Here is a 15,596-nt window from a genome sequence, read left to right on the forward strand (position 1 = left end):
CTGGGTGTCCTTCCTCACCGCCGCACCTTGCGTAAGCTCGTAAGAACGCTTAAAATAGCAGTGCGAATGGATACCCGCCATTCTTCATTCTGAACAATTTGATCAGAAGACTGAACACCACCACAAGCATCGCTAGCCACAAGTAAACCCCGACTCGTTGTTTTGCGGGGGACGATTGAGCGGGAATGAGCAGCGTAAGAGCGACGATGGAGAACGCGAGTATGCCGTCTATAGTGCAGGGTGAGTCCAGATCATATCAGCTCAAGCTCGACTGTGACATCATTCAATTCACTGCCTGAATTGTGGACGCTCAGAGCGGAGTCGTGTGGAGTCCAATCGAATCCATAAAGGATGGACATGTTGATCACGTAAGGAACAGAAGAGGCACTCACAGATACCGCCAACAACTTGAGATTCCAATCCTAACTGATTACTATACCCGCCCGCGATCCAGCTGATCTGGCCGTTCGGCCCAGCAGCGACGTAAGGGGCATTCTTGATTTTGTTCCACATGTACCCACTTGTGAATGTCAGAATCAAGATGATGCTGAATGTGCCCCATATCAACCTTGACTGGACCAGGGGCACGATGATTTTGCGCATGGAGTATAGGGATAGACCGATAGCGAGGATAGAAGCGGGGATGGCAATGTAGTTGATAGGGTTGATGGGTTTGTAGAATGCGAATCCCTCTGGGGTGAGGTTGTTCAGGAATGCGTGCAGAGGTGGAGCTGTCAGGCCGCTACAGATTGTGAGGAAATGCAAGATTTGGTGATGCGATAATAACGGTATGATGCATGATGGTGATTGGAGGGCGGTAGTGTGTTCGAGAAGACGAGGGTGAGAAGGGAAAAGGAGGAATTGAATCAGCTGAGCTTGAAGTTATTGTACGGTCGAACAAGTGAAGGGGAAACTGATGATAGGCACTCACTTCCTGTTGAGCTCGTAAGTGATCACGCTCAACTTATTGCTTTTATTGGGTCCAGCCAGCGCAGGGTGGAATTGGACGGTAGGAGCGGAAGAGAGGCCGAGCTGATTTGTGGGGATGATTGTTTGTCAACTTGTTAGCTTGACGACATTATTTGACGGCGAGAAGAGTGCTGCAAGATGATGAGTGGATAGTGACGCCCGCTTACCTGTTGATAGACAGCTTGACCATCTGCGAAATCCAGTTGAGCGAAGAAATGTCCATCTCGAACGTGTCGTGGCTTTCGGCGCCATGAAGCTGCGACTTGGTGGAAAGCAGGGTCGAAGTCGCTACGCACGAGAAAGTGGAGCAGTCATTTCAGCATCGCTGTCCCAGCTTGGTTATGTATGGATGAAGGAATCAATGAATGATTCGGGAAGAATCGGCAAGAACCGCGCAGATGAGATTGTGGTGCAATGATATGACCCGGACTCACTGGCAAGGCTGACACTTGAATTGAGCAGGCAAAGCAGTCAGGACCACAGACACGGAATACTCCCTATCCGATGCTAAAAGTTCCTCATATGATGCCGAGTCGAGCTTGATGATCCCGTCTTTTGAGTTCGAAGCGAGGTCCGCCCAGTGTCCTTGGTCTGCTGCGAAGGCTATCGGCAGCAACGAGAAAAGGGGGAGAAGGAATGTTGAGATACGCATTTTGCTGACGTTCTGCTGGGACAAGGGCCTATTTCTCGTTCGTCTGCAGCTTTTGGGATTTGTCTTTGACTGGCTCGACCTGCTGTGATGCCCTGTCAAGGAGATTGCTTGAAGGTAATCAATAATCCTCTCGTGCTTCGTGCTCGGTTCATCGCGTTGGCATCCTCACTCGTATGGTCTCGCAGCATCATCATAGTGGAGGTCTATAGCTACTTTATATTGCCTCCCACTTAACACATGCACGTATGCACACCTCTTGGCCACCCAAATAACCTCGAATTCATTCAACTCATCCTACTTTCCACCTTTCATACCCTTATATATACATATCACAAAACCACCTCAAAATGTCTTTAGCAGACTCGCTTCTCGCCGACCTAGACGGTCTGTCAGACGATGAGGAAGACAGGAAACCATCGATCTCTCCAGAGAGGGAACAGCCGACCGCTGGACCGTCAACCTCATCAAGGGGATTCGGAGCAATGCTTCCTCCGCCTGTACCCAACAAGGCGAAACGTCCAGCTAGCCAGATGGACCTCGATACGACCGAAGAAGACGATGTCAAAGTGAAAGCTGAACCACTGGACGACGATGATGATGAAATGGGAACGACGCTGGAGAATGGGATTAGCGCAGTGGGATATGTACCTGAAGGAGGAGTCAGGCCCGCCGACGAGCTTGATGCGGACGAAGTGAATCAGACTGATTTGACGGATGTGGAGGATGTCAGTAAAGTCGCGAGGCTGATGAGTGGTAAGAAGCTGAAAGAGGTGATAGCGGTAAGTCGAAGTCAACTTCTAACGTTACATTTAATGTCAAGATGGTGTCTTTCGCTCCTCCCTCTTTCGCTTTCTCATAACGGACACTAGTGAACTTCATTCAGTCAGGGCTGATGAGCACATGTACTACCATAGGACATCGAAAAATACACATCCTCACCTACAGATATGTCCAACAGTACCTCACTCGAAGAAAATCCAGAATACCACCTTGTCGTGACTGCCAACAACATGTCCGTCGAGGTCGATAACGAGAATCTCCTCGTGCACAAGTTCATCCGAGATCACTACGCACCCCGCTTTCCCGAGTTGGAACAATTGATCACTGATCCATGGACCTATATCGCCGCCGTACAAGCTATCGGCAATTCAGACGACTTGACGAAATGTACCTTCCCATCCTCCCTGCCAGCAGCTACCATCCTCTCCATCACGCTCACAGCTACTTCCACGCGCGGTCGGAAACTCACCCCTGGGGAATGGAAGACCGTCGAGAACGCCATCGTCGTCGCTGGCGAACTGCGTACTGCCCGAGAAAAGATATTCGCCTATGTAGAAAGTCGGATGGCCTCTGTCGCCCCTAACTTATCGGCTATCATAGGCACAGGCATAGCGGCCAAGCTTCTGGGTCTGGCTGGAGGTTTACATTCCTTTTCGAGACAGCCAAGCTGCAATATCATGTTATTTGGAGCTATGAAGAAATCTTTGTCCAACACGCATCTGTCAGCGGCTTCGCAACAACGACATACGGGATTTATATTTCAGAGTACGCTAGTACAGAGTGCGCAGCCAGAAGATAGGAGAAAGGCGCAAAGGGCAGTATCGGCGAAATGTACGCTAGCAGCCCGGATCGATGCTTCGAAGGGATCACGAGATGGGAGTTACGGAAGGAAATGTTTGGCGGAGTTGCAGAAGAAGATCGAGAAGATGAGTGAACCTCCGCCCAATAAGATGACCAAGGCGTTGCCTATTCCGCAAGAAACAAACAGGAAGAAAAGAGGTGGAAAGAGGTAAGTCGACGACAATCAACTTGATTAGGCAGATTATCAATGGTCGAATGGGATGGCAAGCTGATAATGTGTATGTCTAAACAGAGCACGAAAAGCCAAAGAAGCATATGCCCAAACTGAACTTCGTAAATTACAAAACCGGATGGAATTCGGTAAAGCGGAAGAAGAAATTGGTATCGACGACGAGACTGTTGGTCTGGGTATGATCGGCTCTGGATCAGGTAGAGTCAGAGGCGAAGTTGCCGATTCAAGGAGTAAAGGTAGGTTTTGGTTTCGGTTCTGCTTTGGGTTGGGTCTGCTGTTACTTGGGCGAACAGTGTCTCTTTGAGGCTGTTTTTTGATTTACTAGCTTCAGCTTCTGCTTCTGCTACAGCTATCTTCCCTTCCTTAGTGCCCAGGTGCAGAGCATCAAATGAAGCTTCCAATATACTGATCCCTTATTCGATCTGATAGCCAAATTATCACGAGCCAACAAATTACGGACCCAGCTCCTTGGTCGATCAGCAGTATCCAACGATGCCAAATCCGGAATGTCCACTTCGTTGTCTTTCACCCCTGTACAAGGTATCGAACTTGTCACCCCGTCATTATCGGCTGCTGCGCGAGTGCAAGCTGCGAACGAGAGGTGGTTCGCCGGAGGTACTTTTACGCACGTCAAGAAAGGGGGAAGTAATATCCCTGGACAGAATTAGAATTAGCTTCTTCTACCTGGACTCGACTTGACTCGACTCGACTTATCTGAGATCGGTCGACTTGATCGTTTAGATTAAATCAGCTTCCAGTGATTTGTACAATAGATACGCATTGGATTCAAACATAACACAAAAGAGTGATCGCATTATGTATGCATGTCATATAGATTTCGAGATTTGTCGAAAATCCAAACTGACACTTATAGCCCGTCTGTCCGCTCCTTCGAGAAATTGGGGATCAATAGTGATCATAAGTGGTTCGATACAGTTTATGAAACCTGGCATGATGAGTGAGCAGTGTTGGGCTCAACCTACTAGATACTACAAATACAACAAAATTCCAAAGTCACCTTGTAAACCCCGTGATCCTCAATATTGAGTGAGATGTCTGCGAATTGAAATTGAAGATTGGAGATCAAAGTTACGCCGCTCCACTAGCTAAGATCTTCATCATCTCCTCATTCTCCTTCTCCAACTTGCCCGTCTTATCTACATTCTTCAGCATCTTATCCAAGAGCCATTTCGAGCGTTCTTTGATAGCTGAATGCCCTCCAATACCTAACCAATTATTGTTCACTCCCAGGGCTTCTGATCCTCCATCAGTGATGATCCCCTTCAAGGAGTTCAACTCGTTCTCGTACGTCTTGATATCGTTCTCCGCTTTGTTGATTAGCGTTGTATTGTATTCGATCTGGTTCGAGGCTTTGAATATCGGATCTGCACGACAATACGAAGCACATACGTACGAGAACCAGATGGTCAGCATCAATTCTTTTTCACGTTTTCGGTAAGGAAAAGGTAGAAAGAGGCAGAGAAAATTGGAACTGAACTCACCATTCACTAAAGCTTCAAACGCATATCGGAATACAGGTTTTCCAGGTCTGACTTTCGATGCTCTGCCATCGACGTACGACACAGATACCAGCTCGTGCTCTTCGAGAGCCTTTAGAGCTTGTTCTGCACCCTTGAATGGGAAGTCTTGTAAGAGCTGAGCGTATGAGATCTGCCGATGGAAGAAACGATCCAGTGTTTATTTTGGTCAGCAAAATGGCGGAATAACAGGTAAAGATCTCCCGGGGATCGCTATGATTGACGAGTGTCGTAGATTGTAAAGCCACAAACTCACCTCGCCCTTGGACGCCAACTCCTTGACCACTTTCCAAGCTTGAGACCTGTTCCACGGTAACGACTTGGCGTCTTCCGCGTCGTCCCCAAACGCTGCTTTCCGCAATTCCACCGTATTCCGCAAGATGATGTCCTCTACAGCATCTTTGATACTTGTTCCGGTCCTGACTTTGTACACCAGCGTCTCAAGATCGACCATCCTTCCTCCCAATTTAGCGATTTGCGCAGAATCGTCATTCGACAGACTAAACATTGTACCCGTGCTACCCGTGCTTGTAGTGACGACACTTTCACTTCCCAATTTTTCCGGTTGTTGTTGCTGCTTTTGGAGTGACTTCAGCTTATCTTTGACGTAGCTCAAAGCGTTTGACTCGTCCGCATCGCTCAATCCGATGTTGTTCAATGGTTTGGCGGGGAGAGCTTTAGTCAAGGCTTTCGTAGCTGTCGCGCCTTCCGTGACAACGATCACATGCGCAACTTTATTTTCCACTAAACTCGCTCCCCACTCGCTGAGCACCGTCCATAGATCTCCCTTGGCAGTCTTCTGAGCGAAATTCTTCAGCACAACTATTGGTAATGATTTAATCTCTTCGCTCTCTGCGTCTAGATCGGCGTTGGCAGCTTGTTGAGCTGCTTTGGCGGCGATCTCCTCCGGAGAAGCTTGTTTCGGGGCTGGCAAAGAAGCTGAAGTCGGAGGAACAGCTTCACCTCTTATTGGAGCGGTGTCATCCATTAAAGGTGGTGGAGCCAGGTCGAGATCACCCTCCAGGTAAGGCTCGTCTCCAACTCCCAGTTCTGACATGACACCGTTGCCCGCCAAACAATCGAGCCTGCCATCGTGCCACCCGCCTCGGGCTATCAATCTTCGCTGTCTTTCCCTCTCGATGGCGATATCCGCGTTATCTTTGAGATGCTGAGTTTCCTGTTGATGCTCTTGTTGGGCGTGCGTGGAGACGTCTTTCAACGCTCCGCCGACGATCTCGAGGATCTGACGGAGTTGTTGATCAATCGGAGTAGAGAATCCGGCTTTTTGACCGATCAGACCGACTGCGGCCAGATCGATAAGTCCGCTGATGGACGACATAAAGGAGAAAACGGGATAGTAGCCTGCATTAGAAGTAGGCTTCAGCTGAGATTGCTCCAGAACCTCCCGCGACCCAGCTTACCTGTCTGATCTGCGAGGGCATCAAGAAGACCCTTGTCGTTCTTGGCCTTGGCGATTTCCGCACAGTCGATTACAAGAGCAGGCCTGATTTATGACTGGTCAGCACGCCTTCTCATAAGGAGATTAGCAGCGGGACCACTCACTTTGCCTGCTGTTTCAATACTCTGCTGACCAAGCTGACTTTCCCACTGCCTGGTGGTCCAGTGATGGTGATAAAAGTACTGGGGTATTCAGATAACCACCTCTCAACGTCCTTCTCAGCCTCTACACGATCTTGCCATGCATCTTTGCCAATAGCTTCTTCCGATTCGCCAGTATTTGCCGAAGATGAGGACAGGAAGCCGAAGGAGGTGGGTAGGACGAATTTTTGTCGAAGAGCTGTTCATGTCATAGCGTGTCATCCTTTGGCCTGATTTCATTTAGCTATGTCGAAGAAACCTCACTCTTGATTAGTGAGTACTGCTCGATATCCCAAACACCTTCTAATTTCGATCTGACAAAGAAGGCTCTTATGGGATCGAAGAACTGAATGGCAAGGGGTCAACTTTTAGATCTCGGTCTCACTTTCCGTCGGATTGCGTATAGACTTACGGTGTAACTGAGAGTTCCTATCAGGAATGCAATCACAGGTAGTGCTATTCTGGGATGCGCCGATATCCAATCTCGTATAGCATGCGCCTTCAGTGGTCTCTCGTAGAATATCCTTAGTCGACTTTTCGGGATCGTTGACGAGCTTGCCGATCCGGATGTCTTCAGTGTGAAGTCCGCAGTGTTCGTGGGAGTCGAGAACCCGTGAAGCTAAAACAAGCGTAATCAGCTGACGATCCTCCTTTTCATTGAAGAGAGGGACAACATCATGACTTACACAGTTTATAGCTATGGCTGCCGGGGATAACCTAGAGTAAGTGATAGTTGCGAAACGCAATGATCCCGCTGGGACCGGTGAAGGAGGCTGTATATCTGCTATTCTTCCATACGGCTAACAAAACCATTCCCTCAGCTGATGACTATCAGTTCCTCTTGTCATCAGAACAGAATACTTACTCTGAACAAGGTATACAGCATTTCCTGAGAGACATCCGGCCCGTCGAATTCGACTCGGAGTCTGCCGGTAGGGAAACGATTCATGTCCTGTACGGTGTGACCTCGTTCAGCTCCTGACGAGTTCAAGCAATAGGAAACGCCAGGCGAAGGTGACTGACCTCTGTCCACTGTCTGCCTTTCACTATCCATACTCGACCCATACCAGTATTCACCTCCAAGTCCTTCTTCTCGCCCTCATCACCCTTCTTCAACCCTTGTTGATCCGTCACCGAGTACAGGGCGTGTCCCGGGACGATTGAGGTATTCTGAAGTAAGCTGGATTTTTGCGAGACATACCAATCTCCAAGCCAATTAGGCCATCCTCCATTCTTCTGTGCTGCTTTTTCTAGCGCTTCGATGAAAAGCCTTCCAGGCGCACTCGGATCCGAGGCTGGTACTCCTGAGATCTGACTTCCCACTACATCTTTTTCCACCTCACTGTGCCCTGCTGATACTTCAGTCGGCCCGGCCTTGGGAGGAAGGTATGAGAAGTGTAAGAACACACCCCCATCTTTCCGTGAAATTTCTAGAGATTCAAGCTTGAAATCGTACAGATCGATGTCTTGGGTTATATCGTGTATCCTCTCCAGAAGGCTTTCCTCCCGCAAGAAATTCGCTAACGACGGCCGGAAATCCCAATAGGTGATTTTGAGCGGCAGAACATTGGAGATGTAGAACGATGATAGTTGACGAGGTGAAGGGACTGAAGATTGAGAAGGTGTGTTGGGACTGATTGGGGGGTTTGTCGAATTGTAACGAGCTGAAAGTGGAAATCCGGGTTGCAAGGCGGGCGAGCGCGATAAGCGAAGGACAGACAGAGGCAAGGGCTGAGAAGGGATGATGCGACGTAGAGCCAAAGACCTTGGCCTTATCATGCTGTCGAATCTTCCGGGTAGCACTCAGCAGGTGATTGGGTAAGCTTTACCTGGTGAAAGAAGAAAGATTAACATTACAATAATTCAGTCGTAACATGTTGATCTGCTCACTAGCCGAAGTGCACCCAATTACGTCATTCCTGAGCGAAACAACAAAATTCACCGGCAAGAATGACAGCAATTGACAGTAGGCAAACTTGGAAGTCCCCACCTCGCAGCCGCCAGCCACTGACTGTCTAAGTGATCATGCACTGTCCAAGCAACCTCGTCGCGTGCTTAATACTCATTTCCGCATCCTCAGCACGTGGTCACATGCTATATATCCGGAAGATGTGCTTCGCTGTTCCATTATGATCTTGAGCAGAATGGCTTTTCGTCGACCAGGGCACAAGGTTGCGCATGTGTACGACCGTGGTCCATGGGGCTTGCATGATGGGTCAACCAGTCCAGCACCTCATATATGTGATAGTGTGCGGAGGTTAAATTGCCGCTGAAGATCGAGACGTCGCACCCGTGTCTCATAAGCACGTTGGTTTTCATTCGTTAAAAATCATGGAGTCAGGCGTCCCCGACTCGCGGAATCCACCTCAGTAATCTGAGCCTTTCTACGATTCGCCACTAATCGCCCTCGCCGATGCACCGGCGAAAGGTTTCATGGCTCATCGTATAATCGATGCCCGTTTCCTGGGATGAACAGGGAATATTTTCGATAGCCTGAGGCTAACCGACAATAGTACAGCAACCTGGGTATATTGTATCGTTGTGACAGCTCAGCGCGACAGAGTTTCTCGTGCAAGACGTTTGATGACACAGTTCTACGACTCTGCTGGTGCCAGAAAATGATTCCCGTAACAGTTTTGCATTCGATGTTACTATGCGAAATCCTTCATAGCGGAAGATGACCTCATGTTAGCGTCGCAAGATATCCAAGTACGTCGTATTTGTTGAGCATGACTTTTGAATCGGTCGACTTTAGTATGCTAACCTTGTTAGGGTTTAGGTTCTTGGCACTGGTTCAGTGTGGTCGACGATATGAGGACTTACGAATAGCTTTCAATAGATGACCATCGACGACGCTTCTACTGCTTGACGTCGTCATTGCTCTACCTGTTCTCCATGGACGTGTACATATGATATTCAATCGAGTCGACATCCTGACGTGACTTGGTCTTTCTTCTTCCTCTTCACATCACTTTTCCCTCCAGCTTCTTCCATTGACAGACAGGATGACTTTTTACGAGGGGGTGGACACACGGTCAGTGACTACGACTGCTAGCCACTACATACCTGCTCTGGTGCTCGACAATGAACAGACACGTCGTCTCCCGGTTAATCAATTCTACGTCTTCGCTGCATCGTCAGAATTGAGTGTCAAGCTCTCTAAGGGTGAGAAGCCTCAACAGAACAAACTGTGGGCAAATCTGAAAGTGAGTGAAGTCCTCTATTTCGACCCTGTCTGCCTTTTTCTTGTCTGATCCGCCTTTGACCTCATACTGTACACATCGCCCCTGAGCCGCGGTGGACTAAAGCTGTCCGTCCGACTTTGCCACCCGCTTTCCCCTTCCCTCCCAGCCCGCATCATCATGATCACTTCCTTCTCGTGCGATCAATCTGCCTTGAGACTCCTCGTCTGCATTACGTCGCTGCTTGAGACTGACAGTCGGATGTACGACTGTTGCTGATGAATGGGTCTAGCGCCGAGGATACACCGCACTGGATAGGATCCACGATATCGCCGACGATATGATCAACAACGGCAGCACTTCACATTATCTGGTCGTCCCTCATGGGTCCACTTATGAGCTTACAGAGCGAGAAAAGTCGCTACTCGACCAGTGGGAGGTCATTGGGATGCCCGATCTTGTCACACGAGTGAACACCATCGAGTTTCAGTGCCAGCTTATCCACTGGGCCGCCACCAGACCCCTGTCCAACTTGTACCTCCCGATGGCCCATGCGGACCTACATCGTTTGATCCATAAATACGCCCAAGAAGATCTTGCAGAAGTATATAGCAAGGCAGCGCAACTCTTCGGGGGAACGGACGATCACATCGCTTTCATCGCTGCGCGCGAAATTACACCCGAAGAACCGGAAGAATCATCTTCGAACGATGCTAGTGAGGTGTGTAGCGAATTAGAGCTTTCAGGAAATTGGAGGGACAATTCAGTCGAGGCACGATGGCCTTCATCTCCATCCCGATCTTCAGACTACGATCGCGGCAGCGTCTCGGCTATCGCTGCTTTCGAACCCGCCACGCCACCCGCCCGAGTCCTGCCTCAAGAAGCTCCTCAGCCAGCTCAATCAACCCCGAATCCTGCTCGTCCGCCCAATCTCCGACCACTCGAGATCCTGGCTCGAGCTGCCGCGGGTATCCAGGCTCACAAACGAGCTCAACGACTGCTTGCGGCCGCATACAGACATCGCAGGGTACATAAAGCCAAATATATCAGAAAGGCTTTCAGACGAGGTAAAAAAACGGTGGTCTATGCGGGTCGCGTCTATAAAGCCACAAAGCCTCGTCTAGGTCCGTGCGTGGCCATTTAATTGCCATTTATTGATGCGTGAATCTGAAATCAGCGTAATATTGATATTTTGCCAATATGCCAACTCAGGAGAAAAGACTTTGTATACACGCTTATATCGCTTGCGAAATGTATGTACCGTATAAAGCCGAAATTTTGACAGCACAGATACTGGAATTTGATAGCAGAGAGCAGAAGAAGCAAGTCTGTATTCTGATGCCAACGATATCAGCGTGCATGCGTGCATCATGATACTAGTTCTTGCGGGTATATGTCTATTCTCAGGATATAATGTCGAGTTATCTGCCATGTCTTACAGGAGAAGCATAGATGCGATGACTCCGACAACAGATAGGGAGATTGACCCAAGAGTAACGGCTGATCGAGCTATTCATTTGAATTAGATTAACATCAGTATGTATTCGTTTCCAGATGAAGCTTTATGAGAAGACTTACAAGCTCCGCTGGTTCCGGTACCAGCACTAGCGGCTTCCTTGGACGCGGAATCAGCTCCACTGGAGGTAGTAGCTGTATTGGAGGCTCCCTCGGCACCTGCACTGATAGTGGCGGGAGCATCAGAGCTATCGGCAGCGGGCACAGCAGCAGCGACGAATTCGTTGAGCGGGGGAGGGGCGGTGAAGTTGTTCATTGGTGATCCGGCAACGAGCATGGTAGGGTTCATGGCTATCATCAATCGGGAGTATCTATCGAAATTTGTAAATTATCAGCACTAATTTCCACTCCAGGGAAGCGGACTATACAGTATTGAAGATAACTCACAAGATATTCTCCACGATCGCCTCTCGCTTGATATCGCCAGAAAGGAGTGTAGACATATCCCATTTCCCACCCCAAGCCCAGGCTCCATCTGTTCCTTGACAAGCCTGTTTGACGGCCGCAGCAGTGGCTTTGGGAGCAGCACCCGAAGCTTCCCAAGAAGATACCCAACAGTCAACGCTCTCGCACCCACCAACACCCTTTCCATCACCGGCAGTCGAGCTGGGTTTGGCCGAGGTAGTTTTGCTCGCTTCGACGGAGCTAGAGGAAGAAGCGTTCGCAGCTGCGGCGGGTGGGATTGAATTGTTAGGGGGATTGATGATACCGAACATTCCCGAAGTACAGTGATTACCGACTGTACAGTAATGGAATTGAGGTGCTGAGCCCTTGATAGTGGTTGAGAAAGTGGCAGTGGCGTTGACTATATAAGTGTAACATCGTCACTCATGATCAGCGCTGAGGTCAATGTACGATGCAGAAGCTCCAAGGGGAAAAGAATGTAGGACTCACGTTTACCAGAATCGAAAGCATCTGCAGTAGTTGATTTGTTACAGACATTCTGCCCGTCACTTAAGGTAGCAGAGTGAGGTCCAGCACCCCAGACAAATTCGACCGAATCGCCCTCTTTACCCTCGATGGCGAATGGTACGAATCGAAGTACTCCTTTGGTGGGCGCAACTACTACCGTATGAGTGGTTCCGGATCCCGATCCACTCTCAGTCTTGGTGGCAGACGTTGACTCGGCGGCGGCTGTGGACGTAGCCGTGGCAATGGTCATGGCTGATTCACCACCGAATTGGGCTTGACACATGTTAAGACAGCTTTGAAGGTCACCGCCCCATTGCGAACCGGAACCGTATTTAGGCGTCTCGTAAGATAGCTTAGTGGTCTATGTTGGATGATATCATATCAGCTTGGATTCCTTTCATCAGATTCTTACAGCAAGCAGACAGGCTTATAGGCTTACGATGGTTGTCTCATGCTTGATGGTCGTAGCATGCCCGCCAGAGCCACTCCATTCACCTGAACCGGAATCGTAAGAATTACCGGACTCCCACGAATTACCGGAATCATAGGAGTTGTAGTTGCCGGAATCGTAAGAGTTGGAACTTCCAGAATCGTATGATGAATCGCTCCACTTGCTAGAATCTGAGGAGGAGGATGACCAGTCGGAACCGTAAGGAGATGCTTGATCGGTCCGTTTGTTGGGCACCCCAAGGGCGAAAGGGAGGAGGGGAAGAAGGGCAAGAAGGCGAGACCCGATCATCGTGGCTTTTGACGGAGATGCGAAAGCGACAGTGGAGGGGAATGCAGGATCGACTGATTGTCGTATGAGCAGGATCAAGGAGTTTAAGAGCGAACGAATTTGCCGATATCAAATCGGTGGATGTACGGGAATTTCCTTTCTAAATGACAAGATAAAAAAAGATAAACCACTCAAGGTTCAAGGTCAAACGTATATGCTATAAGTCTTTTCAAAAGAATGGACCCGAAGTTGAACAGAATAAGCAATACGATAAACGGTGAGCGGGTTAGACGAACACTGTTCGGTCTTGAATTGAAACAATAGCCAAAAAGTACGAAATAAGAAAAGAAAGTCGGGCGAGGATGAAGAAACTGGAGAAGTATACGCTGCGGATCAGCATTATATATGCCATAGCTCGTCTGCGGTCAGATAATATCTTCATTGTCGGCAGATTGGATACATAGGATTCCTCAGCAACGGTTGTAAGGAGATGTAAATGAAGCTAAGATACGGTTGTTAGGGTCCCATCGCGGAACGCTTGTCTTCTTAGTATTGACTGCAGATCTTGGTCAACAACGGATTCCTGCACTTACAGATCTTCGAATTTGTTTAAGGTCTGGCTCCTTCAAATTGTCGACAAGGCTCCCCAGGGTAACGCCACTGTTCTGGGCGTAAAACATGGAAATAGCTTGTATCGATGATACAGACCTGTAACGGTTTGTAGACAGGTCTGTTTGTAAGAAGCTTCGAACGATCAAGAGTCATCCGTCGTCGTATCATGTTGAAGCGCGATAGACGTTCCAGTGATCTCCGTATTCTCGATCACGACAGAATCCAGGTAAGTTAGGTCGAAGGGAATTGTCATATGAGCGAGGATCTTAGCGCGGACAGCTTGTCCTGGGATGTCAAGTACAGGTCGTCAAGTCCATTCACTGAATCCTATATCATCAGTCATCATTGCACCCCTGTCATGTCGCTTTGTGCTGATAGGATTTGTTCATATGGATGCATCTTGACCTAGTTGAGTGGTTTCATGTCTGACTCAAGCACGCTGGCTTTTGCTTTTGCACGAGTCGGCGCCGGCGAGCTAGTGAAAAGTCGGCCGATCCCACTTTTTCACAAATACCAAATAATCAGATAAAAATGGTGTGCCACAGCGCCAAACCTACACCGATAAACCCGAGGGATGATTGATCGAATTACTGTTACGGGTAATTGCCACTCCACCTTTTTGCCTGAATGATTACGTCTATTCCTATTTCCATTTCTATTTCAATCGAATCTGACTTACGAGTACGGTGAATGCACCACTAAGATCTTGTCTATCTCATCTTCTTCTATCTTCATTCTTTCTCACCACAAATAATCAAAATCCATCAACTGTATCTGTCTCAACGAACATCCAGAAGACAAGGGCAATACGAAAATCACCAAAATGATGCGAAACGCTCTTCTTCGATCGACAGCTACTGCTTCGGCAGCTGTAGCTTCTTCATCCGCCAGACCAGCGATGCGATTCGCCTCTAGACCTATAATCGCCAATGCGCAATCGACGATCCAGAGAGGTCAACGAAGGATGTACCATGAGAAAGTGATCGACCACTACGAGAACCCACGAAATGTGAGTATCAAGCTGCTTCTTGGATTTTCAGATATCAGGCGAAGCATTGTGGAGTGGAGTGGAGCCGAGCGGAGCGTCGATGGATTCCAAGATCCTATCTTTACAGCACATGCAGTTATGGATGATATACTGATTCGTTGTCAATCGATTGCAGGTAGGAAACCTCCCGAAAGGTGATCAAGATGTAGGAACTGGACTTGTCGGTGCACCAGCATGTGGAGAGTAGGTTACATCTCTTCATCAGCTAAAGATCCGTGTCGCTGTATATCAGCACTGGCCGTTAGCTGATTATTGTAACCTCACAGTGTCATGAAGTTACAAATTCGAGTAGGAGAAGACGGAGTCATTTCCGAAGTAAAATTCAAGACTTTCGGTTGTGGATCAGCCATTGCCTCTTCATCTTACATGACCGAGCGAGTTAAGGGCATGACTCTCGAACAAGCTGGTGCCGTCAAGAATACCGAGATCGCAAAGGAATTATGTCTGCCTCCTGTCAAACGTAAGCATTCCCCCTTCCGCCTTGACCGTGACCAGCATAGCTTCACATTGTACTAATCACGCGTGCTCGCGCAGTCCATTGCTCCCTGCTCGCTGAGGATGCCATCAAATCAGCTATCAAGGATTACCAGACCAAGCGAGCCAAGCGAGTCTCGTCCACTAGCGTGAGTTTGATCTGGATAGTCAAGCGTATCGGATCAGAAGCTCATTCAAACCGTCTTTGTCATTCAGTCCCCACCTCCTTCTCTCGGCAGCTCGCCTCAAGTCGCCACTGCCTAAGCAGGTCGAAGCGCAATTCGGGTCAACATGAACAGGGCGGGTATAGGTCAGGCGACATGAGGGGAATGCGAGCAAGTTGTATGATTAGAGTGTAGCGGTGTCTCGATGAGGTGTAGCGTTCATACGATGATGATCATCATTCCGATTTCGATTGAGAGGAAACGCAAGGCAAGAGAACGAAACTCAAAACGAAAAGCGACAAACATTATCGATATATGAAGCCTTTTTACTTGTATTACTGTTATATATAGCTCATGCAGGAAGAGTGAGAACGAGAAAGATATAAAGAGAATATCACGA

At 48.6% G+C, this 15,596-nt stretch overlaps 6 protein-coding genes across 6 annotated transcripts; 3 read left to right on the plus strand and 3 right to left on the minus strand.

Moving 5' to 3' along the window:
- Nucleotides 1-49: 49 nt before the first annotated feature.
- I303_103370 (uncharacterized protein) lies at nucleotides 50-1,621 on the minus strand (the record flags this gene model as incomplete). Its single annotated transcript, XM_018406716.1, has 5 exons — nucleotides 50-228; nucleotides 393-742; nucleotides 932-1,032; nucleotides 1,137-1,257; nucleotides 1,404-1,621. 5 exons carry the CDS (start codon nucleotides 1,619-1,621, stop codon nucleotides 50-52), a joined length of 969 nt encoding a protein of 322 aa, XP_018263524.1.
- Nucleotides 1,622-1,968: 347 nt separating this feature from the next.
- On the plus strand, nucleotides 1,969-4,102 carry I303_103371 (uncharacterized protein; the record flags this gene model as incomplete). Its single annotated transcript, XM_018406717.1, has 4 exons — nucleotides 1,969-2,400; nucleotides 2,536-3,410; nucleotides 3,495-3,670; nucleotides 3,864-4,102. 4 exons carry the CDS (start codon nucleotides 1,969-1,971, stop codon nucleotides 4,100-4,102), a joined length of 1,722 nt encoding a protein of 573 aa, XP_018263525.1.
- Nucleotides 4,103-4,523: 421 nt separating this feature from the next.
- On the minus strand, nucleotides 4,524-8,350 carry I303_103372 (uncharacterized protein; the record flags this gene model as incomplete). The annotated part of the gene is made up of 10 exons (XM_065968745.1): nucleotides 4,524-4,819; nucleotides 4,937-5,105; nucleotides 5,229-6,334; nucleotides 6,394-6,476; nucleotides 6,536-6,770; nucleotides 6,836-6,917; nucleotides 6,984-7,190; nucleotides 7,258-7,371; nucleotides 7,437-7,523; nucleotides 7,595-8,350. The coding sequence occupies 10 exons, from the start codon at nucleotides 8,348-8,350 to the stop codon at nucleotides 4,524-4,526; spliced, it is 3,135 nt and encodes a 1,044-aa protein (XP_065824817.1).
- Nucleotides 8,351-9,576: 1,226 nt separating this feature from the next.
- I303_103373 (uncharacterized protein) lies at nucleotides 9,577-10,897 on the plus strand (the record flags this gene model as incomplete). The annotated part of the gene is made up of 2 exons (XM_018406719.1): nucleotides 9,577-9,777; nucleotides 10,046-10,897. The coding sequence occupies 2 exons, from the start codon at nucleotides 9,577-9,579 to the stop codon at nucleotides 10,895-10,897; spliced, it is 1,053 nt and encodes a 350-aa protein (XP_018263527.1).
- Nucleotides 10,898-11,188: 291 nt separating this feature from the next.
- On the minus strand, nucleotides 11,189-12,919 carry I303_103374 (uncharacterized protein; the record flags this gene model as incomplete). The annotated part of the gene is made up of 5 exons (XM_018406720.1): nucleotides 11,189-11,262; nucleotides 11,332-11,579; nucleotides 11,656-12,073; nucleotides 12,163-12,541; nucleotides 12,620-12,919. 5 exons carry the CDS (start codon nucleotides 12,917-12,919, stop codon nucleotides 11,189-11,191), a joined length of 1,419 nt encoding a protein of 472 aa, XP_018263528.1.
- Nucleotides 12,920-14,333: 1,414 nt separating this feature from the next.
- I303_103375 (iron sulfur cluster assembly protein 1, mitochondrial) lies at nucleotides 14,334-15,296 on the plus strand (the record flags this gene model as incomplete). The annotated part of the gene is made up of 5 exons (XM_018406721.1): nucleotides 14,334-14,519; nucleotides 14,674-14,741; nucleotides 14,825-15,018; nucleotides 15,093-15,181; nucleotides 15,249-15,296. The coding sequence occupies 5 exons, from the start codon at nucleotides 14,334-14,336 to the stop codon at nucleotides 15,294-15,296; spliced, it is 585 nt and encodes a 194-aa protein (XP_018263529.1).
- Between the last annotated feature and the right edge of the window lie 300 nt (nucleotides 15,297-15,596).

Source organism: Kwoniella dejecticola, chromosome 4 (genome assembly GCF_000512565.2).
Source record: "Kwoniella dejecticola CBS 10117 chromosome 4, complete sequence".
In the NCBI taxonomy this organism is placed as follows: domain Eukaryota; kingdom Fungi; phylum Basidiomycota; class Tremellomycetes; order Tremellales; family Cryptococcaceae; genus Kwoniella; species Kwoniella dejecticola.